Source organism: Rhyacophila brunnea, unplaced genomic scaffold (assembly GCF_057557595.1).
Source record: "Rhyacophila brunnea isolate RB1 unplaced genomic scaffold, BYU_Rbru_1.0 scaffold_3, whole genome shotgun sequence".
Taxonomy (NCBI): Eukaryota; Metazoa; Arthropoda; class Insecta; order Trichoptera; family Rhyacophilidae; genus Rhyacophila; species Rhyacophila brunnea.
In genome coordinates, this window is record NW_028232965.1 from 28216753 (window position 1) to 28244036 (window position 27284).

Below are 27284 nucleotides of genomic sequence, written 5' to 3' on the forward strand. Positions count from 1 at the left end.
AAATCGCAAGCTTTTTCAATAACATTGAACACCATATAAAAATAATACTCGCTGAGGCCGAAATTGAATAAAAATTGAAATCGACTAAGCAAAGCAAGATGAGAATAATTCGAGATTGGTTTTATTACTTCTCGGGATTCTTATTATGAAATGACTTCTTCTTGTCAATGTCATTTTTAGGTTTCTCCGTAAAAAAATCCATTCCATATTTTTTTTCTGAATCAAAATCGATAGCTTTTTTTTGTTCACGATAAATTTAAAAAAAATCCGTCAAGAAAATCTTTTCTAAAAACATAATTTAAATATTTATCGACAATCTCACTAATGATTTTTCGAAAACTGAGAATTCTCGAAATTTTTCGAGATTCGAGATTGGCCTTTTCTCGAGAATTCTTAATCACAACCTCTACTCCAGGGCTCGAAATAGACTGGAACGCACCGGAGCGCCGCTCCTGTTCGTGAAATTCTAAAAGATACCGTTCCGGCTCGTGGATTCTTTGAAAATTGCATTCCGTTTCATGTTATTGAGATAATATTGCATGTAATTGATTCGTGGGAAAAAAATTCGCCTGCAGCGCTGACAAAGTGTGTATATTATTTATTAATGATTAGTCCTACAAAGTTTATAATATAATATAGGCTATTCGGATTTCAGATGTGTTTACAAAAAGGGCTAAAGGGGATACAGGTCCAGGACCTTAAATTAGTAGGTCTCCGGAACCTGAAAAATAATTTGAAATCACAATTGTACGAGCTTCTAGAATTTTGAAGAAAAGAGCCCAATTCTAAGAAAATGGACGAAAAATAAGTGATTTTGCAAAAATGAATAGTGTACCTACCCATTTAAAAAAAAATACATTTTAACGTTGTATTGGGGGGGGGGGTAATGTGAATTAGCGCAGAGCCCTTTCAAGTATAAATGAAACCCTGGTTATTAGGCATATTGCTCTTTTGATATCCGAAAAATATTTAACATAATTTGATATTCTTCTCTTCTTGGTCGTGCACTCATGGCTGAGAATCGTGACCACATTTAAATTTCGCCATCCTTTGAGCGACCAAGACTTTCCATCCTTATCGATCTTCCGCTTCTCTCAGGGCAGAATGGATGGTGCCCCCAGTCAGCTCTTTCACTTGGTCGCTCCATCGCGCAGACGCTCTTCCTCTGCTTCGCCTTCCCTGGAGACTACCCAAAACTACCAGTCTCTCCAGGTTGTCCGGCCCGCGCCTGAAAATATGTCCAAAAAACTGCAGAATTTTTCTCAGACATATCGTCGAGAGCCGTTCCTTTATCTTCAGTCCCTGGATGATTGACTGGTTCGTCCTGTGCTCCGTCCAAGAAATGCGAAGCATTCGGCGCCAACAACACATCTCAAAGGCATCAATTGCCTTCCGTTCTCTTGCCTTCATGGTCCACGACTCGACTCCGTATAGGAATATCGAGAATACTAATGTTTGCACAAGCATCATTTTTGTGGCAATCGAAATTCCCCGATCCTTCCATATAGTCGTAAGGCGTGTCATCGCAGTTTTTGCAATTTGTGTGCGCCTTCTTATTTCCGCTTCGCATCCGCCCTTTCCACTGATGGTCGATCCAAGATATACAAACTCGTCGACTGTTTCGAGGTTTTGGAGTGTACTTGGTGTTGGTAGAAGGTTGGCCCGATCAACAACCATTAACTTGGTTTTATTCCTATTAATAAGGAGGCCGTATTTGCGACTCTCTTCCATCAGCAGCGATTAGTGTGGTATCATCTGCGAATCTTAAGTTATTTATTTTCTGGCCACCAATTGTTATTCCGCCTTGCCAATGATCTAGGGCTCTTCGCATTATATGCTCTCCATATATATTGAATAACTGGGGAGATAAAACACATCCCTGACGAACTCCCTTCTCGGTTCGGAAACTCTCAGAAAACGCACTATCTACTATTTGATATTATTGAATGATTATTCAGCGCTCCGGTTCGTAATATTTTCTATTTCGAGCACTGCTCTACTCATAATAATTGCTTGTAGAAATATAGGTTTACACCACGTACGAAACGTCATAAAAAAATACTATTTTACCATGCGTCCGATATGTTTGATTTAAACTTGAAACAAAATATGTCGAGTAAATTATTTGACTTATTATTTTCTTAATAACTCACAAACCAGAAAATTGTTCTACTTGTTCTATTTGAAAAGGGTTGCACGAATCTGAGCTACTGCGATCCGGTTCCATGTCGAGTGCTGGCTTACATACAACATTTTTTTCTGTTCGATATTATAACATGTCCTACCAATCTTACAAAAAATGAAGCTATTGAGAACAAAGACAACTAATAATGTTGAATGTTTATAGTAAATATCAACAAATTCTCTTAGTAACAGCGCTCGGAATGGAGCGGAACGCCCCGGAGCGCCGTTCCTGTTCGTGGGATTTCCGAGGATGGCGTTCCTGTTCGTTAAAAATTCGAAAATGGCGTACCGGTTCGTAAAATATCCGACGGACAGCGAGTCGTCTAGTAAAATCCTCAAGCGTCATACTTAATATTATTACGTTCCGGGTCAGATTTAAAATTGACGAAAATTAATTTTTATTAAAAAATAATTTTACTGGTTTAGAACCACTGAATTTTCTATGACCCGTACATGTCCGAAATTGTTTTAAACGGTGGGTAAACAACAAAATATTATTTTTTTAAGACAATATGAAACTGCTCTTCAAAAAAGATTGTTTTAAAACACGAGCATATGTACTGGAGAGAATTGTATAATTTCTCTCAATTGTTTCCATTTATAGTCACAGAAAAAACATTGCATTTTTAAAAAGAATTTGGTACGCACCGAAATATTAAGAGCGTGAGTGTTAAAAAAACAAATGCATGTCATAAATTTTGTGTGCACCTTCTACGTATTCTTCCGGGCGACCGGGCGAAATGCATTGTCTAAAGACACTAAAGCTGTAAAGTGTAAACTAAATAAATATTGCATACATGAAAAAACCTAACTAGGTAGTTAGACCTTCGCAGATGAGTTCGCTAAATTATTTTATTACCGACAAAATGTGTGCCCTGACAAAAGCCTTTGTAGTAAATAGTAAAAAGTTTTCCCTAAATAACCTACATGTTTTTAACGGGTTGAAATATTTCAAATTAAGTATGTAATTGTTAATAAAGTTTTGTTTTTCCCTTTGGCGAGTTCATACCACTTTTAATAATTCACCAATTAATAAATTTCTTGACAAAAACATTAATTTTATTTTATGATTTAAATTATTCATTGCGGTTATAGGTAATACCTATATTTAAGTGGTGTGTCGTGTGATTATCTATTAAATTATATACCTACCATATGTCATGTTATACCTTTTTTGTATGTATTTTGTATAGGTACTTGCATACCTACTTCATTTTAACTAAAAGTAGGTAATTTTATTTGATTGTTTATAAGTTTATAATAATTATTTTTATGCTGACGTCGCTACATTTTGGTAAGTTTTGTGTTTCAATTTAAAATGTTAACTGTTTTATATATATGTAAGTTACATTTTAAAGAAAATGCGTTCTCTTAAAAATTTGATTAAAAATCCCAGCAGGCAATAGCATTACACAAGAAACTAATATATCTGCACATAAAAAAAAAAATTACATGATCGAAAAGAGACAAGCGGTCAATTCACTAGAAACCCAGTTATTAAAAATTGGAAGAGTTTTATCAGTGCGGTGGGTGGTTTCAAGTATGCTTACAGTAAATGCCGTTATTAATAATTATTCGGCACTACACGATCATTTTAATAAAGCATCCGAAGATAATACTACGGATGAATCAGAACGATGCAAATATAGTGGCCTTAGAAAAATGTTAACAAGTGTGGGATTTGTTCGAAATTTAAATACAATGTCAGATGCACTAGATGAATTAGGTTTCTTATCAAATTATCTTCAAAGGCGTAATATTACACTAGTCGATGCTGATAAATTGATGATTAGCGTGTCCTTGATTCGATGGCAAATGATCCCGGTCCAAAATTATTAGACGCTCTTAGAGCCATAGATGAAAAGATATACAAAGGACTAATTATTCAGGAAGGTAAGGTTAAAGCCATTAATGTTTCTCAATTATATAGAAGTCTAGCCAATACTTAAGAAATCGAATGATTACAACAAGTTCATCGCATGTCAGTCGAAACGCAAACATTCACCAAGAAAACATTAATCTATATAACAATTTATTAGAGAGTATGCAAGTACTGGATCGTAATAATTATCGCAAATCAGATGATGACGGCGTGGACATACGATATGGAGAGGATAACACTATCAGATTATGCCATCAATTTCATTTAAATGAATTAGATATTAAACGCGGTTTTAGGTTTTTTTTTAAATGTGTGATGATTCTAATAAAACTCCAGAAGATTTGAAACCTCTCCTTAAAGCTATAGCGACGATCCCAATATCAACAGCTGAATGCGAAAGAAATTTTAGCGCTTTAAATGAGATAATGACACCACCAAGATCATGTCTTAATATTAAAACGTGTGCTACGTTGTTATTTATAAATAGTGTAGTTGAGGCAATTTAATCCTGAAAAATATGTTCGGTCATGGTTAGCTAAAGTCGGCATTCAGCGGATGACACGGCAAGTCGAAAAAGAGAATTGAAAGATGACAAAACATACGACCTCCTGTGGAAATTATTGTAAAAATTAAACAAACCAATGCGGATATGCATTTCTTATTTTTCTTAATGATTGTTTATCAACGTGTCAATACGTAAACCTTGTAGTAAATATATAAATGTATACATACTATCTATCTATATATAAATATGTATAATAATTATGAATGCACACACATAATAATATGTAATTGTAATAATTAATAATGTATTGCTTGGATCCCTCCTCTCTCCACTAACGCCCTTATCCTACAGTATTCCTTTCCTGGTAAGGATATGCTTACACCTCCACGTGGTCAATCTGGACAGTATTTTTTATTGAAAACAATTAGTCTATAACTCGGCTCAAAATCTCGGTTTCATTGCATTGTATAAATTCAATAAAGCCAAGATTTTAAAATATGTGTATTATTTACAAAATACAGTACAACAGTTAATACAACAGGTAATGTTAAGTTGTGAATTAATTTGTTTGTTGTTCAAGATTAATCCAATATAAAAATATACTGTATGAATGACGTTCCAACGTATTAAAATTTATCATACCTTGAAATTCGGGAACAAATTATTTCGCTTAGCACATGTTCAATTACAATAACAATTGACAATATTGACAAAGAGAAGCTTTCTTGCATGTTACACTGGTTACAAATGTATTTATGTATAATGATTATTAATTTTAAATATATCATACTTTTAGTAAGTGTATTTTTAGGAGAGAATTTACTTAATATCTTTTATATCATATTTACAAAATCTTAAATATACAAAATCTTAAATATACAACACCCACGATGGTCGCGCGGCTTAAGTGTCGGCCTATAGTGTCGTTGGTCCCAGGTTCGAATCCTGGGTCTGGCAAGTACACATATTGTGTATCAGAGTATGTACCTAATAGGTAGGGCAAGTGGTTGAGATCCATTTCTCGTAAAAACAAAAAAAATCTGTTAATACAAACCTCTACTCTGTGGAGGCCCATATGATCTTATTAGGATCGGACATAGTCGATAAAAAAAGAATTTATCTATGGTCTTGTTTTAAATTAATATGGTATAACAAAATTTCAGGACTTGTGATGCCATACGTATGATAAAAAAGTATGCAGATAATGGCACTGTTCAATAGTGCCATTTTATTAAGGGGCGGAAAATAAATGATGTAAATAGATACAATTATCAAAGTTACCACGTGGAAAAAAATTAAGTATTCATACTCATAACTTGATTATAATGCTGTGAATGTCAAAAGTTCAAAGATTGTTTTTATTTCTTTCATCGGTTTAAGATTGCAACAAAAAATCCAACACTATTTGATATTGTTTGAAGATTATGCAGCGCTCCGGTTCGTAGAATTGTCCATTTCGAGCACTGCTTAGTAATAAGTATGTTTGCGAACTATATTAAAGTTTTATTTTTTCTACAAATTCTAAATGGAATTATATTTCAAACTACTTACACACCGATTTAATATTTTTGATATAGAATTAACAATATGTATATCTATCTGTGTTACTTGAGATTAAACATGGTATTTATTTACTTAAGTACTTAGGTACTTACTTACGTACCTACTTAGGTTACACAATTCTCTGAAATAATCGAATACCTAAATTTTACAGTTTTAGAATTTGCTTCTAGGATCTTCAATAATTATTATTATGTTGTAGTCAGTAGTCACTTTGGTCTGTTAATAATAAGGCCCATATGACTCTACTTTGAACACAAATAGTAATTTACTAGCTATGAATAATCTTATAATATTATAAAATAATTTTCATTTCGAGGTTTCAATCCCCATCGTTGATGTTTAGTCAATTACTTATTCGTATTATTTATTGTGTCATTATGAGAACATCCTCGAGGAAGAGTAGTATCATTCAGTTCGATTTAGACATCGATGTTATATGTGACATTTTTGGATGAGACTATTACCAGCCTGGTCTCAAGGGTGGTGCTATTTATGAACATCAAGAGTTGCCAGGCGTGCCACCAATAATATAATTTTATATTAGGTTATGTTTGTTATATCGACTGTAGGTATGGCATTACGGAGCCCACTTATGTTGGCCACTTCCAATAATTTAAAACATACAACAGTTGGTTATAAAGCGTTGTCAAACTTACAGTAGTTGGCTGAAAGTTAAACAACAATGAATTATTTGATATAGTAGCGCAAATAAGTAGGTACCTACCTACTTATTTGCGCCTACTCATTAGTCGATTAAACCTAGAGATTGCAATACCGAATGAAAATACCAATACTGGTATTCCAGTATTTCCTATTGAATACCGGTATTTAAAAACCTACCTAAATAGATATAGAAAAATCTTTAGATACACCTAAATATACTTTCAATACCGAATATATCGGCATTGTCTGATATTTAAAACCCGTATTTCAGTATCGAAAAATACTGGGATACCGGTTTTGAAATACCGGTATTGCAATCCCTAATTAAACCTTTATTTTTGCCAGGTCCTGAAATACACACGGATATGACAACTTCGCACATCTTGAATGCGGTGGATCCTGCAGGAGCGTCTAGTACATCACGTTCGTCAAGAAGCGACCGGGAAGTAGGCATCACCCTGGATGACCGAGACCTCTGGGTTCGATTTCAAACTCTAACCAATGAGATGATAGTTACCAAAAATGGGAGGTTAGCGTACATCATATTTTCAAAAGAGTAATTGAATGGCCAGATATCGATTTCGTTCTCAGAAGCATTTTCAATTTTAATTTTCTTTCTGTTTCTGTTCACTACTGAAAGTTGAACGAACTCGGGTAGCTCTTTCTACCGACATAATATGGAGGAGCACTCCCAAGGGATGTGATTAACATCCTGCAAACCGCCACATTATCATGTGTGAGATAAATCCGTGCCCGGTTAAGAACTGGGAAATACAATGGTATAGGGTCAGTCTGGGTATGGATAGCCACTTTATATTCCGGTTGAACAAAATATATGTATGTCTTTCTTTGGTGGATGCAGTCCATCGCTCCTACCCGGTCTGCAGCACAGCCCCATACGCCATTGTGCGACCGAAGAGCGTACCGGCCTATTGAGATGAAGTCAATCGGCGGTAATATTGAGATGACGCCTCCTACCACGTAAATTCAACCCCGTCCAGCATGGTAATAAATTCCACCGGGGCCTCTAGGTACATGAGCACACAGACAACAGACAATGACAGAGATAGTTTTATAGGCCTTAGCGTAAGCTGTCAACGCAGAGCATTGTCCGACTTGAAGATGTTTTTCTGTCAACCTGCAGAATGCACCTGTGGTACCAGATAATGACTGCAATAGCACTCAGTCTTCGCAAGCTTCGTGATAGACAATCTCTTCAAATGAGCTTTGCCATATTTACGAACAATGAGTCCAGCCCGTTTGTTTGATAAGATTGACGACGTCTGACTCTGCATGAGATATTATGTTATAATATATGTGCAGCTGTACTATATTTTATAAAACAGTATCTATAGCTTATGTTTATCTGTAAGTAGGTGTAGGTACTAACGTATCTAATATCTACAGGTATACAATAACTATAGCACAAATCTAATTATTCTGACAAAATATTTTAGGAGAATGTTTCCGGTTGTGAAAGTAACTGCAAGTGGAATCGACCCAACAGCCATGTATACAGTTTTATTGGAATTCGTGCAAATTGATTCGCATCGATGGAAATATGTAAATGGAGAATGGGTAAATAACCACATGTTTATTATCTTAACCCTCTGTATGATAGATATTGGTATAAATTCTTTCAAAGCATAGCACCATAATGAATGTAACCAGGTGTACAGAAATACTTAACTAAACCCTCCAAAATTGAGAAAAATCTGAGACCAAGTGGAATTCGACCACAAATCTCTCGATTGCCAGACGAGTGCTAAAACCAATTCACAATTAACCTCTGGAGTCAATTAGCATCCTTGCAGATATTTTTTTTAATAAATTACGATATCTGAGGTATTTCAAAATTCCATCAAAAGGCTTTTCCAGGTGAATGCTACATTCTTAAATATTGTGTAGGTGTATTCACTTTTGAAAAAAAATCCTTAGTCTCCAAATACTGTTTTAAATAAAATTAATCAAACACACTAGTTTTATCATGTTTTGTTTAGTACCAAAATAATAATTTGGATAGATGATCAATAAATTTATTCCATTAATTATGTATTGAACTAAAAATATACTGACGTAACCTTAATTCGGTATGGTAACGGTCAAATTCAAAATATTTTTTTAAATATGTAACTTAAATATACCTAGACATAGGTACAAAACGTATTAGATAGGTACTACACTGCTGTGAAGAGTTGTACCTACAGTTTTCATTTGATATAAGTAACTAACTTTACTGATGACGATATCCAAATGTTAAAGATAAGAATAATTCACTTTTCTTATTTCTGTTTTCATGAGATTCGAAATTCTGTGCAACTGAAATGTTTGAAACAGTCCACATATTGAATTATTTAATAGTCCACGAATGCCAATCCGTCTCCACTCCACTATATCGATAGGTATTTGATTACTATTCGCAAGTACTTATATTTTAATTTATTTTACACTGCGTATTTCCTAGGTTCCAGGAGGGAAAGCTGAAGTTCCTCCGACTAACGCCATTTATATTCACCCAGAAAGTCCAAACTTCGGCGCACACTGGATGAAGGAGCCGATTTCTTTCGCAAAAGTTAAACTCACTAATAAAACAAATGGAAATGGACAGGTAAGATATTCGTCTGAAAAAGTCACTTTTACGTCATAAGCAGCCATGGTACTAATTAAATTAGTTAACGACCTACTAGATAGGAAGGTAGGTATTACTGACTCCTGATTCTTATACCCATCTGTAACATTTTTGTCTGAACAAACAGATACTCAGCCCATGTTTAGTCAAATAGAATAATAAGGTAAGCTGGTAAGACATTAAAATAGGTAAATCCGCATACGGCGACACCATTGGCACGCTAAAAGCGGCGTGCAGTTGTATTGTTTGCTAGAATTAAAACGGCCAAACGGGCATTAGGTACAGTACTTCCAATACACCGTGAACCGCATATGGCGCCACTGTATACTGATTCTCGATGTATCGGGGACATGTTAACTGGGTGACGTATTTATTAACCGTGATGCTTATTTTTTATCATAACCATTGTATTCGCAGTAGGTATGCAAAATATCAGTCTCCTGGACCCCTACCAATTCGAGAACCCTATTATATAGCCCATTTAACCATTGTGATAAATTCGGTCCTGGAAGCTGCAAAAGTTTACGAACTGTTATATTATAATACTTAATTAATTGTTTGAGGGCATATTTATACCAATCGGTCTGGACTATGCTGCTATCATGGCCTTGCAACGAATGAAGTTGCGGAATAAAATTGATTACATATGAATTTGCGGTGCTAAATAACTTAAAGCATATTTTAATCATTATTAACCTTTTATTCAGCTTCACTATCTTATATTATTTGGACTGCGTTCATATATAGAAGGTTTTCTTCAGCGTCTTTTAATTGTTTATTATTCATCCATATAACATTTTATATTCCAGATAATGTTAAACTCATTACACAAATATGAACCAAGAGTTCATCTGGTGAAAGTTGGCACAGACTTAAGGCGGATTGTCACCTATCCATTTCCAGAAACTCAATTTATAGCTGTAACCGCCTACCAAAACGAAGAAGTGACATCGCTGAAAATAAAATACAACCCCTTCGCCAAAGCTTTTCTTGATGCCAAGGAGAGGCCAGAAAGCTATTACCAGAGAGGAGACTTTGTAAGCAGTCATTACAGTCAACAGAATACATCGCCCCATCATTATACTCAATGTAAGTATTTTTTGTATTTAATTAAATACATTAATAATTACCTAATACGTAACAAAAATTAGTGCATATTATTTTCATGTCAATTGTAGGATTCGCCTGTTCTATTCTCTTTTCTAATTATTTTCTGAAATCAATAACACTTAAAATAAATCATTGTTATGTGATGGGTAAAATTGTGCATACAAATGTTTCTATCTTCCGAACAGTAATTTTGTAAAATTGGATAAGAATATTGTGTAATTTACATAAAAATTAGTTACTTTTACATTTTGTGTACCTACATATTTTTTGCACATAATTTACTGTTCAGATGAGTTTATGATCTGCAAAGATAATAGAAGAATAGAGTTGTGGTGGACAACCTATTTGAAAGAAGGGCTAATTTAACCATTTTCTAATTTTTCGCATTTTTTTATTTTTTGGGCCGCAGTGTGTTCTAGTGTGATATTATATTATATTACTAGACGAGATATCATTTTATTATTTTTAATTTATTACTTACATCCAGCTACTCCAATCACAATACAGGAAATTAGAATTTTGTTGTATTCAATGAAAAATTTGGTGATGAAAGTACTTTTCTTGGGCCACAACAAATATCATTTTAGGCCGCATGCAGCCCACGGTTTGTGTATCACTAAATTAGATGAAATGTTGATCAAAAGAGTATAATTTGTAGCAATAATTAAACATTGTTTCAGTTGCCGGATGGTTTGTTCCCCATCAGAGTGTATACACTCCAATACGAACTGCAAACCGAAGATCTCCATATCCGCCGCCGCGACCACCATCACATCCTCATTCCACTACTCCACCATCAGGTAAATATTATACCACTCCTATTTTATTTGTTCAAGACTGAATATAATAAATTCTTCTTACAGTAGATATATAGCGTTTCCATTGAAATTCATAACTTGGCAAAGCTTCAGAAACAGATACATTTTTTTCTGTTAAGGCTTTTCCAAGTAATATATTATTATACTACTCTTTTCCAATAGAGATGAAACAATGTAGGTACAAAAAAATATCTGATTTTTACCACTTCTTTAACCAATTTTTTTTTTTTTTAAATTACATAATATTCTATCACAAAAATTAAGAAATACTATGAATAAATATATTATTGTCAGTGTAAATGCAATACCTACTCAATTGTGAATGAACATTTTTGAAAATGTTCAGGAAAGACAAAAATCATCATTGCTATAATTAATAGTGCTGACATAAAAACATTTATGGAAAAGAGTAGGACAGTGAATTTAAACACGAACAAGTTATTTGTCTTACATTCTAGTCCAAAATAAAATCAGAAAATCTGGAAAATATTAGATTAATAATTATCATATGAATAAAATCTGGCAAAATTTATGCAGCTCCCTTGTCTGTTTTTATGCTGGTTTCTTCCATGTAATTCGGTATGGTTCATATGCAGTATTGATTTAAAAGCCAATAGCAAGAAAACCATTAATCCTTACAGTGCAAACGCCATAGCTGTTGGGTCCTGATTAGGGAGCCATTAGATATAATCCCACGACGGCCGCGCGGCATAAGCGTCGGACTATAGCGTCGTGGGTCCCAGGTTCGAATCCTGGGTCTGGCAAGTACACACATTGTTTTTCAATTTGTGTATGAGTCAGAGTACGAACCTAATAGGTTGAGCAAGTGACTGACATCCATTTCTCGTAAAAACAAAATTTGTTAATACAAACCTCCACCCTGTGGAGGCCCATATGATCCTAGGATCGGACATGGTCGAAAGAAAGAAGATATAATAGCATGTTATTTAAATGTGGTAATTAAATGCTCCGCAGTGAATCGGTTAATGAATTCTGAAGTTTTGTTACACCAATTAACATTTATTTTGTAACATCAGATTTAACACAATGTGAGAGTATTTTTTTTAATTTCGCTCTTCCACTGTATTGGCTGGTCATATATGATAGCAATATTTTTTTAGTGAATCTGTTCAATCAATTTTTATAGAATATTGCTAGTGCCATGACCTAGTTAAAATAATAAAATTACATTGAGTGTTCCTATAATTGCAGTTTATAATCCTCCAGAACAACTATCCACAGCTTCCATGTACAGCCCGCCAGGCCCGAGCAGTTATGCTTCTTGGAGTAGTCCACTATCCGCACCAACCGCCCAGCCGGTTCCGGTGACATCACCGTACTGCTGGTCGTCCCAATCGCCGTCCACCGCTCACTCACCCCCGCAACAGACTCACCAGAACTCCTCGCCCGTGCCTTCAAACACCAGTCCGGTTCACAAATACCAAACGCAGTCTCCTCCAGGCTATCAGCCGGTAGCGTTGACCCATTCCCCTGATCCCTCAGCCAATTATCAAACACACCCGGCAAGTCCGGGAACCTCTTACAGCTCACATTACAATCATCCCCCTGCTGACACGGCAGTGCAACTCTATCATACACCTTCAACAGTACATTCGCCTAGTGAACAAGCTTATCATCAAGCACCACCCATCATAAATCCAAATTTCTCAAATATAAGCTATGCATCAAATTGGCATCACGGCGAAGTGAGCGGTTACTATCCGAACTCTTGCAATTATCAAACCGGCGATTACATTTTGCCTGACAGTGTGTACAATCAAATGGAACCTGGAACGTACAGTAATGCATTAGAGACAATCGAACATAAGGAATGTGCCGGAGAGTCGGAAGATAAATCTTGTATTCAGATGGAACACTCGAAGTTAGGAACTTTATCTCCTATTCGAGATGCTGAAAGAACGGTACAAGAAGATAAATATATTATGGCTACACAGAGTGAAGATTCTCATAAAAAATCTCCTAATTCACACGGATCGTCACAATAACACTCAATATTGTAAAAAAATTAATATTATAATATAATTCTTCATTGGTATTTATTTTTCACCTCTTGTAAATAAAAATATGTTTTAGAGTAAATGAATATATTTACTTCTGTAAGAACTATTGCTAAGTGTATAATATTGTATGAAAAGTGTAATGTATTTAGAAACAATTACTAAATTAAATAAATTTGAAATAATTATTTTGATATACAGTCGAACTTGGTTATTATGAGGAAGATGGGACCGACTGAATTTGCTCGTTATAAGCATTACTCGTTATATAACATTTTTCGCACCACGTTCTATTTAAACATAGAACATAAAAAATCTGAAAACCATCGTAAAAATCACCGAAACAAGCATGGCATTCATAAACTACAAAAGAAGTTGTTTATTGGAAGGAATTGCTGAGCCCCTATCGCTGGTAGGTACCTACTGACTTCACAAAGCTTGGATTTTTTACATGCAATTTCAACCATATGCGTGGATACTGTTTCAATGTTGTCGGCGAAAACACAAATTAGGTACTTAGACAATTAACTAGTGTCATAAACGTAATCCGGTCCCGGCGGCATCGGTCTAGTTAACTGCCCGGTCGGATTTTATTGCTTAGGGTCGAAAATGTTGATTTTAAACGATCGACACATTAACAGTTTTCCTCGGTATACCCGAGAAGTAGCTTGTTATAAAAGTGAATAAATGTATGGAGAAAATCAAAAACTAAAATGTCAACAAATGTTTCCTGATTACATCCGAGATCTCGCTATTTTCGTGATCGTAATAACCAAATTCGACTGTATCTGTAATATTTTTATGTATGTAGGTAGTGAATATGTCACTATGTACAAGATAAATTCCTTCAAGAAATCCACATTCACCTAAGTGAGCTTTTTTATTTGGTTATTTACACTAAATTCGGAGAATCTCTGGTTTGAGTAAAACTTTATACACAACATTCACGAGTTTGACATTATAAGGCTCATCCAGCCCAAGAAGACAAAAATAAATAATTGAATTCAGTTTATTAGAATAAATTTTGAGTAAACATTTCAAATAGAGTATTACAAAATATGAATTCGTTTTGAAATAACAAAGAAGGCAATAAGTAGTTAGTTTCATTAAATATTATTATTGTTAACACTATAACAATTTACTATATGGATAATATTTTATAACAAAATCAACAAGCCATAAGGAAACATTAATCAGGATTTTAGGAACAAGTACTTTTTCTTAGGACCTTTCTCAGATTACACTCAAGAAGACAAACTGTTTCATGACAAATCAACATAAGCAAAAATTACATTAAGAGACACCATGTTCAATTTGAGACAATCGATATGAACAAATACATAATAATAAAAAAATATGTTTAATACATAGTCAATAATAATTGTTAAGAAATGGAATTGAAAAGTTTCAATATTTGTAATTGAACTTCATTTGGAACAAATATTTCACGTTCACTTGAGCCACATCATAGACAATGAATCTGAAAAAACTGTTAAGGAAACCATTGCTTCATAATGTATTTGATTCGTACATACGGTGTTTAAAAACAATAAATGCTGAAAATATTGAAATTGACTGATGAGAACATACTTTCTAGGGCACTGCGAAAGAATTATTATACATTAAGGGGCAGTGAAACTAATGATTTTGAAAACCACTGTTCTAATGTATAAAAGATTTCCTCAACCATTGAGTATCGTAAGTGTTGCCGCAGCCATATTCGAGCAGGCTTGTTCATTGGTAACATAAAATTTATACACCTGCATGTGCTCAAAAAATGTATAATCATTATTTTTTACTATGACAATATTGTGTACAGGCAATGTTGAATTTCACATTAACAATAAACACAACAGCTATAACTAAACAACTTAAGCGTGAACTGGCGCAGAAGAACACCTCCTTCCGTGCGCATGAGGTAGGTGGAGATAATTAGTACATCCCCGACCACAGTCGTGCTAACGTTAGTGCCTGTCCGTGAAGTCTGTTTTACACGATACAATAGTATATTTACAGTTTTACAATGAATACGCTACCTCAATTGGGGCATACAAAAACCTACACATGGATAACTAGCATACCTATTAGCACCATTCAGAGAATAATTCGGGAAGAGAAAGAATTGATAGATGTAACGGGTAACACGTTATTCAGTACTTCAAAAAGCAACGATGAATACAGAGAATTTAGTCAAAAAACATTAAATTTTTAATTGGTAATTCCTTAATTACACTCCGAATAAGTGGAAAAGTAGAAAAGTGTGAGCACATGATAAATAATTACAAGATAAGATAAAAAGAACTTTTTATATACATTTTTAAATTTTCTGTTGAATTATTATGCTCAAACTTGTATTTGACATGAAGTAAATAAAAAAACAAACAAACAGATATAAAATATTGAAATGTCATTGTTGATTTCCATAGTAACGCACGTATATATTAATAACTTAGTTGCTAGGACCACCCCCTTAGCAACCAATAATAGTCTTTTACTTTTTAAGGATTTTTCTGAAATAACTTTCCATACAAAACAGAATTAACTGAAAATGAATTCAATTCTGCTTAAAGATGGCTAAAAGTATTAAAAGAATGCATTAGCATTGTGTTCTGACATATTCTAAAAGTTTCAAATGTCTAGCTAGTCGGGAAGTTAGTTAAAAATCGATTTCAAGATTTGTACTTTACAAACAACCACCGGACAAACAAGAATATGAGCTAATAAAAACGTTGTAAAATCGAAGATTATTAGAGGGCTAGTGATTTAGGAATAGACACATTTATGGATAATTTGATAATAAACTTTGACATTTATTAGTCGTATGACAGCACCGATGATTATTATTTAAAGAGGGAATCAGATGCGATATCAAAGTAATTTTAACGATTTGCTACATGTAATACAGGCTGCTCCCTTCTTAACTGCTCTCGTAACTCAACGAAAACAGGCAAACCCATCCGAATTCAACACTTATGTAGTCTACTTATAGAATCAAGCTTGTGAATGACACAAGATGTAGAGCGAAGTCATAGAGAAAAATGGCTAGACTACAATTTCATTTGGGTGGTCACAGTCCTCAGTCATAAAGTAAAAACCAAGAATAAAATATTCGATGTAGAATGTCAAATATTATTTCAAGTGATGAATTTAAGAATGAAAATAATGTTTGAAACAAAAAAGGATACTCATTGTAGAGCAGAGATGTATTCACTTTGGAATCAATGGGTGTCCCGAGGGGTACAACTGTTCCACAATCGAGTTCCAAGTCCTGCTTAGGATCGGGCTGAGTTCTGCCAACTCCTTTCACCGAATGAACTCCCTGAGGTAGTGAAGTAACATACTCAGCACCCTGTAATTCTTTCCTACAACAATGAAAATGATAATTAATTATTTTGAATATAAGTAAAGTACATACAGTAAAACCTCGTTAGTAAGAACACTGATAATTCGAAATTTTCCAGAAAAAAAAGTTCCTTGAACATTATTTTCATATAAAACCATACCTTTAATTCGAAATGATTTCAGAGTCCCTGGCATATAAAAATATTCAATAAATCGTAATAAAGTACACTATTTCATGAGCCAATCATTGAAAATTGTGAGAGACTTTTCTTAAAACATCAAAAGTTACTTATTTTATGATGGTAATAAAAATAATCCTGACATTTTATGACCCAATTCGGTAGGCACATCTATGATCAGAAACAAAATCAATGAAAATCAAAATTATTTTTAAAAATTTTAATATTTTTCCCCCATACATTTCGTAATTCATAATTCGATTTTTTTTTTGATTTTCGGTCCCATGGAATTCGTATCAACGAGGTTTTACTGTATATGGTTTACCTTACAATACAGAACAGTAATAACATAAAAAATATCAACACATACAATACTAATTAATTATGACAATATTAATAAATAACACCATAAGTCCTTCAGTATGCAGAATAAATATTCCCATGGAACCCCATTTTCAGCTTTTCAGTTTATTGTAAACATAAAATTTAGCATCTGCATGCACACAATATTGCCATATGTAGCATGTAATCGCAGAATAGATTAATAAATAAAATTCCGATACAATATACACCAATACACTACATTTTGACGCAGGGTTTTGAATGTGTCCTACGAAAATGAACCATCCATTATAAATAGACGTGCAATAGTGTGTTGCAACCTTCAAATACACCAATATTGAATGAGCGTCAGTGCATAAACCGAGAGCAGTTGTCAGAATGAAAATCAAGCGTATTCTTGACATGTGTTTTATCCCATATTCTTCCACACTCAAGATTGGTTGCCTGTTACTCTACACCTCGTTAGGTATTTGAGTTACCATTATTTCTGAGTTCCCTGTATAGAATATGTAGTACATAATGAGCATAGTTTTAGTGCGCACTTTAAAATTATATTAAACACAACTTTGCTAGAATAGAGCTTTTAGATACTTTAGATATACCTCAATTTCTATGTTTATTCGCCATCCCATCTCAAGCAGGGCTATTCTAACATGTCACTTAACTCTAAAATCAATAAAAAAAAGTATTCAGGCAGTTACTTACCCCAGAAAGTTCAGTCAGGTATTTTTTAACACGGCTGCCTATGACTGCATTAACCGCAAGCTGTCAAATGTTGACGAGTAACATAGTTAACACGTCTTACTTGATTCCAAATGCATCCCATTAGAATCTTCAATTGGACTTTTTTATCCATTGCTTTTTTTAAGCCTTGTTTATGGAATTGCTCTGAGTGAAATCCATGTTATTTTGGAGCAATAAAAATAGCAGAAAAGTGTTACCATATTAACAATTTAGAATAGCCCTGCAGGTACACACTTGAGCAACACTCACCCATTCTGTCAGGCAACCGATGACCAATATCTATAGTTGAAATAAGTAGGTACCTCTGATATTGGTACAACAAAAATGAACCGATTTCATTGATAAGATTCTGGAAAGGTCTTTCCACTATTCCTGTTGCTTTGTGAATACAATGATGCTATTTCATTCATAATGCACAAACTGTTAATGAGTTTATAATATTATAAATTAAAATTACTTACATTTTTCCGAGAGCAACTTCACACAGTAGCAACACTCCGACTGGACTGCTGACAGAAGTACTACAGTAATTAGCCGATTTAGAAACCATATCGGCAAAATATATTCCTTTTCCAAACATGTATCCGGTTACTGGAGCCTCAGGGGGTGCAATACGCAGACCTAAACATTTAATCATTAAGTGAAATATGTAATAATATTCAGAAAGGTTTATAAATTTATGCTGAGAACAATTAAAAAATAATTTAACCTTGTGACAATATTCCAGCAAAATTGGTAACACGAGACCCGTGCCACAACAGTTTTCGGTTGGGCAACTTTTTAAATGGTTTGAATCGCTTTTCTTCACCTTCCCGCTTAACCTTGAATAGCTGCAAATTGAAAAAAATATATTACAACAATCTATTCCTCAGGTTTTTTATAAAACTAATGTTTAACATATGAACATCTATTAATTAATTGTTTATAAAATGTATTACAACATTTATTATAAATTATTTAAAATGTTTCCAAACAAACTGACTAAAATTAAATACCTGAAGAATTTCCAATTCATACATAGAGTGAGTTTTGGCATGTGTATTCCTAACATATTTCATGGCCATTTCATATTCAGAACTTTCTCTAATGACAGGTACTATTTCGCTCTTCAACTGTATGTAGTGAGTATCGAGTGGACTGACCCCACCTTTTTCAGAACCTATGCAATCAATAATAATACAAGGTTCAAATAAGTTAAGGAAACGAAACAACAATAACAGTAAATTATGCACAGTAAATTAACCACATAATCGATATCACGTTAAGAAAATAATAGCCTAAAAGACATCACAGACCACTATCAATGGAACTATTCTAGAATCATCATATCGTGGCTGCGATTTTATGGCGCTGCAAGCAGTAGGAAAAACTAACGGGAGTTGGGGACATGGCCCCCACATCCCGAAGCGGCCCGCAGGCCAGGATCTTTGGTGGCCCTCCTACCTATCGCTAAGGTTACACAGTGTAATGCTCCAAAGTAGCATATCCCAAATGGGGTTCGTGGCAAATGGGGTAATTAAGGGTATTCAGTGTCATTTTAGCGATTTTTTTGTTTTTGAATACATCCACTTGAATTATGGAATTGGAATTATTACACATAATAATCAAAAATTGCATTCCACAATCACACATTTTAAAATGTTAATATTCTCCGAGTAAAATACCGCCACAGGCTACTTTTTTACTCTTGGAGCAAAAAATCTAGTCGACCTGCAACGCCGGCCCTCCTGAGCTCGTGCCCTGTCAGCCCCCCATACAAATATACCTGAAAGTGCAGAAGTTACTTGGTTCTACAGATCGCCTCTAAGACATCTATGGTAATATAATGGTAAGGCTAGACTATAGAGAATATAGAGATTGATTTTAGTAAAGTACAGCAGTAGTCTTCAATCTTCATAGCTCCATAAAATGTAATGTTCTGAGCAGCCAAATGAAAATTTTTCTTTTAAAATCCGATTCGAGATATTTTTAGCTTTTCACAATTGGCAAGCTAAAGTCCTCTTGTTCTCAAATTCCATGTCAATCTATAGATTCTATACAGTGTTTTTATGGGTACCTACCTATTTATCCATTTTTCACAATTTCAGCAAAAATAAAGATTGAATTTCACAAGAACAATTTTTTTTTTTTAAATAAATGACAAATTCACAGTAGCGGTAGGGTGAGAGCAGTTTAAATTTTGTTATTGCCTGAAGGAAGCAGCCACCCAAGCATACAAATGTATCATAGAGATCTGTGCACAACGCATTGAATTATGGCCATCTGAATTATTTTTGAATACCACTGAAATATAGGACTGTAATACAAATTGACCTTACCGGATTGAATCATGCTATAAGCGATCTGAAGTTCGAGCAGATTATCAAGCATGGATATTTTTGTTTTGATAGTTTCATCATCATTCAGAAGAGGTGGGTTGTTGATTCCAAAATCATGCGGGATAAGTGTATAAAACCTTAAACAGGAGACAAAATCTGTTATTCATTATTATTACGTTGGTTGAAGATATATCAAAACTAAACTATGTTTGGGAAATACATTATCCACATCGACATGAGCCGTAAACCGATGTTTTATTGCGTATGACTACAACTACTAACTTCATACCGACTGTGGGTCAATTTGATTTGGTAAGGTTTAATTCAAATAATCCAGTCTGATTATTTCTCGAAAATTTTAAAGACGAGGTTTCTCTATCACCTATCCAAACCCTCATGTCAAATTAAACATGGTATGAAAACTACACCTCACAGCACATGCATGCAATGACTCGTACATTATTATGTCAGTCTGCTTTAAGTCGCTCTTTGTTTCGCTTAACTATTTAACTTTGTACAAGCAAGCTCTATTTGAAAAAAATACTGACAAAATCCATATGTACTGGTAATATTGAAATTTGGTAAACTTTTAATAGCTACAATAATGTAAGAAATAAACCTATTTGTAGCATCAGTAATTTTGGCTACATTCAGCTTTAGATTGTCCTTATCCTTTCCATCGCCTAAGATCGTGGTCAACTCTGTGAGAACTTTATATCCAGACATCAACTGTTTACGTGACAATTTTCCAAGTGGCATTTTCTCAGTATCCAACTAAAAGAAATAATAATTTATTATTACATGTGGGTACTTACCACAATTAAAATGTTTCACAAACCAGTTACAGATTATTAAAAATGTGTGTAGAATAAGCTAATCCAGTCAGTGGTGGTCGCGACAAGCTGAGGAATAACGGCAATGAAGAAGAAGAATATGGGACGTCAAAGCCATACATTCACCTGAATCACACAGTTGAACAATCCTAAAGATCTTTATAGATCATTCAATATAAAAATATATGTGAAATTTTATAATAAATATTTTTAAATGTTAGTTTTTGTACGTACTTCGAATTCAAGCATAACTTTGTTCATAACCTCAACATCGAAAATCATCTGTACAAGATCTTGTACAGGTTTTGGTAACAAGCAGGGAATATCACTTTTAGCAATCTTCTTAACAGGTTCATCATCACCATAATCAATGTCAATAGGATACATTCGGCCTGCAACCTGAAAACATAATACGTAACATGGTATCATCATCATCACATAATTAACATAATACATATTATGTATTAAGTAGTACTATTTATTTATATGATGATTTCTAATATAAAAAAGCTCTTTTAAGATAAATTAGGTTTATCATAGGAGTAAAACTGGTATATAAGTATCAATAAATTAAGATAAAATTTGGCATATATAAATTTCCTGTGTATGTGTATAATATGGTAGTGAAAGGATCTTAAAATATAGAGAAATTTATTTGTCATTGAAGCATAAAATCCATACCTTAACAAATACATCAGTTCCATTGTTTACCCAATCATTTTCAGTTTTTTCTGCGTACAAATCTTCAAATTTTTGACAAGCAGAATCTAAGCTCGAAAAAGTCTCTGTTTTATTGCCACCGATAGTGGTTCCAATTCGGCCCCAAGATCTGAACAGCCAATATCTGCAAGTATTAAAATACAACATTATAGAAACATGATTATAAATTAATAATAACTTATGAGTGTGTTATGATATTTATACTTAGTACCATAATGTATAATCGTTACTAACTACTGGCAATACTAAATTACGCACCGCGGCCGTTTTTGGAACCTTTCGAACTTTTTATGTTGGCGGGCATGCGACGCAACAAAAGATTGCCGGCTTGGATCGAACGGGGTACTGAATCACAGTGCTTCGGTAGACGGACACGTCCTCGGACGTTGTGTCGAGACTTGACTTCATAATGGACTGGTAAAATTGTATCGCCATTAATAACGTGTCTTAACTTCTTACATATCCTAGTTTTTGCCATCCACAAGATTTGTCCTCGAGGAAAATAGTTGAGTTTTCGTTCGTTCTCCGTCCAGAAAATGATTTTGTTTCGGTGTTGTATAACTTTCCTGTACTTATATACGCCATGTCCTGGATTTCATTGTACAAATTCTTTTTATTTCTTATTTTATCCCTTGATTTATTAATGGTGAAAGGTTAAAATATGTGGCGCCCACAAATTTATAATAATAGGTATTTGTTTCGATTCCTTTTAGATGCACTGCGATGATCCGTTCCCACAACCCTTCCATGTAATCTATTCCCATCTTAGATTCTTACACCTTTTTCAGTCTCATTGCTCTGCTCGTTTCACAATCAGGTGGAACGAGCCTGAATGAGCTGGTTATTTGTAACTTACGTTGTAATAGTGTTGTGCAACCGTTTTATTCTTACAAGTGTTTGTTCAACTCGTGACTCAAACAAGAAAATTCATGTCCAAAATCAGAAAAGCAGAAAAAAAAATTATCTTATGCGATTATGAGTTTGTAACTGTAAACAGTAGAAAAGTGTAAATACGAAAATTATAAATTAACCTGATCATTGCCACGGACGAGTTAACTCGCCAAAGCATGTATGTCGCGTCAGGCCATGGACAAGTTAACTTGCGGGTTCTTGTAAACGTCGTAACTTCTGAATTAACTGTTCGTGTATATTTTCTAAACAATATTCATGATTTTAGTGTAAAAATATTCCTGATAAATTCAAGAAACATGTTGATATCGTAAGTTTTCACAAATATTAATCATTCTGTTCCTATTTCATATTTTATAAGGGGTTTATTTTATTCCAATAATAGCTGGCCTTCAACAAGTGTCCACTAGAAAAATTGGCTGGCAGTGATAAGGTTAAATTTTATTAAATCTTCGATGAAAATAGTTTAATTAGAAATAAAATCATATAAATTTAGTAAATCCGCCTCTAATAGGGTAATTTAAACAGACTAAAAAATGAAGCCATGAAAAGTGGCTTATCTGATAAGGAAACCAATCTACAAAGTGAACCTGGAGAAATCTTACCGTTTTTGATTATCTCCTTGTAGGACCTGTAGTTTGTAAAACGAATTCTTCTTTGATACCACATCAGTGAGACCGAGAACAACGGAATATTTAATACCACTCTTAGATTTGTACACATGTGCAATATCATCGACGCCTGAATCTGGGTCTACTGCACTCCCACCTAAAAATATTATAATTATTTTTAAATGCTACCTAGATTTTTTGCAAAAACGAATAAATTTAAAAAAAAAATCAATATTTTCCCAGGGTTTCAGTGGTTCCCAAACTTGTTATACCCATGGAACCCTCCTAAAGCAAAAACCTGACCATGAACCCCCAAGTGAAATAACTCTACATATCTGCATAATAAAAATAAAATATAAATGAAACATTTTGATATTTAAAGTAGTATTATTATTGAAAATATAACTTTTGTTTTAACCTCTTTCCCACTAACGCCCCATACCTTGGGACGGTACGTCGCGATAGTATGCTTGCTCTGACCGTGACCACCACAATGTAATGTATGTGGCGCAAAAAGCATACTGTCGGTAAAGTAGAAAATACATTGTACAAAAAAAATTCGCGTACACGTCATATTAGCTAATACATACATGTTAGTGAGATGACACATTAAAATTTTTATTTTTTAAATTTTCGATTTAGATACATAGAAATGAGTTCAATCTTAACATTATATAATGGAAATATGTTCGCACCGTGACACAAGTAGCAGGGAACATATTGTTTTAATCCAAAATACGACTTCTATAAACGTCGTGTCGTATTCCGGTCCACAGTACAGGACGTCCTGCCATAACACATCTCACAAAATACGACCTCTATAGATGTCATGTCCGCTTATTAAATCTGCCTTGGTTTGTCCAACCATCGCCACCTCTGTATGCTTCGCATAAGCTATTTGCTTTCTTTTCAAAAACATCTAATCTTTGAACTCTTGCGATCGATCTGTGTCGCCACCAGAAGTAAAACTGATTTGAAATCCCGCGCGCAAATAACGCGTCTGAGCAATACACAGTATGAGAAGTTACCTTATTGCGAAACGAGTACGCGTCAAACTGCATTTTGTTGATATGCAATATTTTATTACAATTACATGCTTGTATTTCTCAAATTACGTAGTAAAGTGTTTCATTTTAGAGTGAAATTTATGAAAATATGTTTAAAACTACAGTGTGTGCTTTTAATTAATCGTGTGTGACTGGAGTTCATCGTTACTATAAAATAACTTTTTAAAAATACATAAATACAAAGTGAAAGTACCTTTAAGTTTCAATTTTGTTACTCCAGATGATGATTTCGAGTAATGACTACTGGCAGATTTTTGAGTTGACTTTCCATCTACAACATCTTTTGGTATTCTGGACTTGGGCTAAAAGAAACACAAATAGCAATAATTGCATGCACTGAATAATAATTTGAATAATTTCATCATATCCATTGAAAGGTGCTGGAGACTAACAACTATGTATAGCTTAAGGTGCAAGTATCGCGACCTATTAGTTCTCCAAACCACCGCACCTCAAGTTACAATTGTCGGTTATTAGGTAGAACCTGAATATGTAATAATTTTAAAGTTTAATTATTAATTCACATTAGCTATGACAATAGTAAGTACGCAGCAACTAAGTCAACAACCCATAGTAATATATGCAGTCTTCATTTTTGTCAATGATGTAGGACTTTACCATAAAATCATGTGGGAAGAGGGAGACAGTAGACTATTATAAAAGTATGTCATGTTTATTGATCTTTAGTTATCTTTGTGTCCATGATGCTCAACCCAGAAAAGTAGTTTCTCTCACTTACGTCTGAACCCCATGGTGCAATATTCTTTTCAGTTATAAGTTCAATACTTTCGGCTAGAGTAGTTTTAGCTTTTAAATTATCAAAGAAGCTCTTTTCTATGACTTGGACGTCAAGCTCCTTGACCTGCTCAATCTTACTAGACATTTTTTCGATTTCTGTGGTGGAAGAAACCACAGCGGCCAGCGTTTCACTGAGCTTAGAAACTACTCTGCCTCCCAGCTTCAAAATTTTTATTTTCGTTTCTTCTTTGGACTTACTGCTCAATCCCTGTATGAAGAATTCAAGATTCTTCAAAGGGGGGGGCACCTTTTCACTTTTGGGCCTGTAAAATTAGTTAAACATTGATAATATGTATTATATAAAAAAATCTTCAAACCAACAAAATTCCACCTAGGTCATGCAAGCCAACACGCTTCTATACTAAATTTATCGAAGTACCTAAAAATCACATTTTTGGAATTTAATACTATTAATATTATTATCGTAACATGGAAACCTATAAGTAAAAGCTTTCTCAATTAATTTAATTATCAAAATGCATATTGAGGATATTATCATGCAAGGGCCAATGTTGACATGTATAGTCCCAAGCGCTTACTTCATATTACATCAATGAGTTTCTAACATAATATTATGTATCCAGGTGCATATAAAATATTCAAAATATTATGTTGGACATTAGAAGACATTAAGTTTAATATTGCCTTCTTCCAATAACTTTTCTGGATATGGAATAAAACAAATGTGACAAAAGCCTTATACAATAAATTGAATTTCCACTTGGTAAGAAAAATCTCTGAAGCCTTTAAATCCTGCATCTGGCAAAACTTACAATTATTATTGTATTTCTTCAATATGTTTTTGATCCAAAGCGAGGACCCTATAGATTAGGCAAAAGGGTAACATACATTTTTCGTAATAAAATCTCAACTCTGGATCCCCATAATATGTACCGCTTAAGAACGAAAATTCTAATTTATTCTTTTAAGGTAAACACGGTTTTTTAATCATAATAATACAAAAAATTACTTCTGTAGCTCTTCTTCGGTCTTTATGATAGTTGTAGGTGCTATATCTCTGAACAATCTTTCAGTCGGCTTACATTTATAACGCTTAAACAAATCTTGTTTTTTCATATCACTCGGAATTTTGAAAGTCACTCTATCAGGAGTTTTTGTTACATTTTGACATTTTGTCCACTCTGTCAAATCACCTAATAGAAAACAAAAGCAATTGGGTTAAAATATATTGAAATGATTATTATTTTAAAATGTCTGAATTTTTTTAATTATTTCGAAACGTCTACTGTACGACAACATTATTTAGGCGACAACAGGAAGTCACTCTTATCGCGTATAGAATATTTCACAGTGTTGTCATTTTTTGAGAAAACATATCCCGCAAAATTAGGTTTTAAGTTTATATCAATTCTATTCTCAGTAAGTTTATAAGTAAATTAATTTATAAGTCTAATTATTGTTCAACAAATATCAATAGAATTTTTTTTTCAAATAATTTCACCTCTTAATTATTACTATTATATTAGGTTAATTAATACAGCGTAATTATTGAATTTGGAAGGAAATGTATCATTGAACCCACATTAACTGATAATATTGCTGAAGGTATTTATTAATTAAATAACTAGAACACAAATTATGAGTAAAAAAGTAGAAGTGAAAGATATAACATATTCAATATTATATTGATGACCCAATCACATGTTTTATAATTTACAAATGATGTCTTTATATCGTATTTTTAGTAAAATTGTTGTAGAAACACATACTGTGAAAATAATTTTCTATAAATTAAATTATATCCACCTTACATAAATTTTAAAACAATATGTACCTGCTTATCGGTTTAAAAATTAGGAAAATAATTAGGAAAAAATAGGACAATTCATTAACTAACTAATGATCATTTATACTTAATTATTATACGTCTAAAAATATTAATAAAATAGATTACGATACACATAACTTTATAATATACAAACATAATTTCCAGTATTTGGGGAAATATTTCTAGTATTACAACACTGAATTTTGACATATCTGACATGACAGGAACCCGTAAAATGGGCTTGTTGAAAGTATTGTATA

The 27284-nt window shown here is 33.6% G+C and overlaps 2 protein-coding genes across 2 annotated transcripts in view; one reads left to right on the forward strand and one right to left on the reverse strand.

The window, feature by feature from the left end:
• The first annotated feature begins 7162 nt into the window (after nucleotides 1-7162).
• On the forward strand, nucleotides 7163-13360 carry byn (T-domain transcriptional activator brachyenteron). Its single transcript, XM_085952605.1, has 6 exons — nucleotides 7163-7326; nucleotides 8255-8375; nucleotides 9262-9405; nucleotides 10236-10515; nucleotides 11217-11336; nucleotides 12567-13360. Exons 1-6 carry the CDS (start codon nucleotides 7163-7165, stop codon nucleotides 13358-13360), a joined length of 1623 nt encoding a protein of 540 aa, XP_085808731.1.
• A 1004-nt stretch (nucleotides 13361-14364) lies between these two features.
• Nucleotides 14365-27284, reverse strand: part of Parp1 (Poly-(ADP-ribose) polymerase) — a 28095-nt gene continuing 15175 nt past the window's right edge. The window contains exons 8-20 of the mRNA XM_085952786.1: nucleotides 26206-26389; nucleotides 25177-25498; nucleotides 24631-24739; nucleotides 23365-23527; nucleotides 21812-21974; nucleotides 21365-21529; nucleotides 20917-21071; nucleotides 20298-20434; nucleotides 18975-19138; nucleotides 18689-18809; nucleotides 18441-18600; nucleotides 16558-16734; nucleotides 14365-14852 (exon numbers count right to left, since the gene is read on the reverse strand). Of these exons, the coding sequence (XP_085808912.1) occupies nucleotides 14780-14852; nucleotides 16558-16734; nucleotides 18441-18600; nucleotides 18689-18809; nucleotides 18975-19138; nucleotides 20298-20434; nucleotides 20917-21071; nucleotides 21365-21529; nucleotides 21812-21974; nucleotides 23365-23527; nucleotides 24631-24739; nucleotides 25177-25498; nucleotides 26206-26389 (2093 nt within the window). The 3' untranslated portion in view covers nucleotides 14365-14779. The remainder of the gene's footprint in view (nucleotides 14853-16557; nucleotides 16735-18440; nucleotides 18601-18688; nucleotides 18810-18974; nucleotides 19139-20297; nucleotides 20435-20916; nucleotides 21072-21364; nucleotides 21530-21811; nucleotides 21975-23364; nucleotides 23528-24630; nucleotides 24740-25176; nucleotides 25499-26205; nucleotides 26390-27284) is intronic.

Bases quoted from the DNA above. Each gene is read 5' to 3' on its own strand.
- byn (XM_085952605.1), top strand. From the start codon at position 7,163: ATGACAACTTCGCACATCTTGAATGCGGTGGATCCTGCAGGAGCGTCT. The intron at 9,406-10,235 runs GTAAGATATTCG...TTTATATTCCAG, and splicing joins AAACAAATGGAAATGGACAG to ATAATGTTAAACTCATTACA. The intron at 10,516-11,216 runs GTAAGTATTTTT...ACATTGTTTCAG, and splicing joins GCCCCATCATTATACTCAAT to TTGCCGGATGGTTTGTTCCC.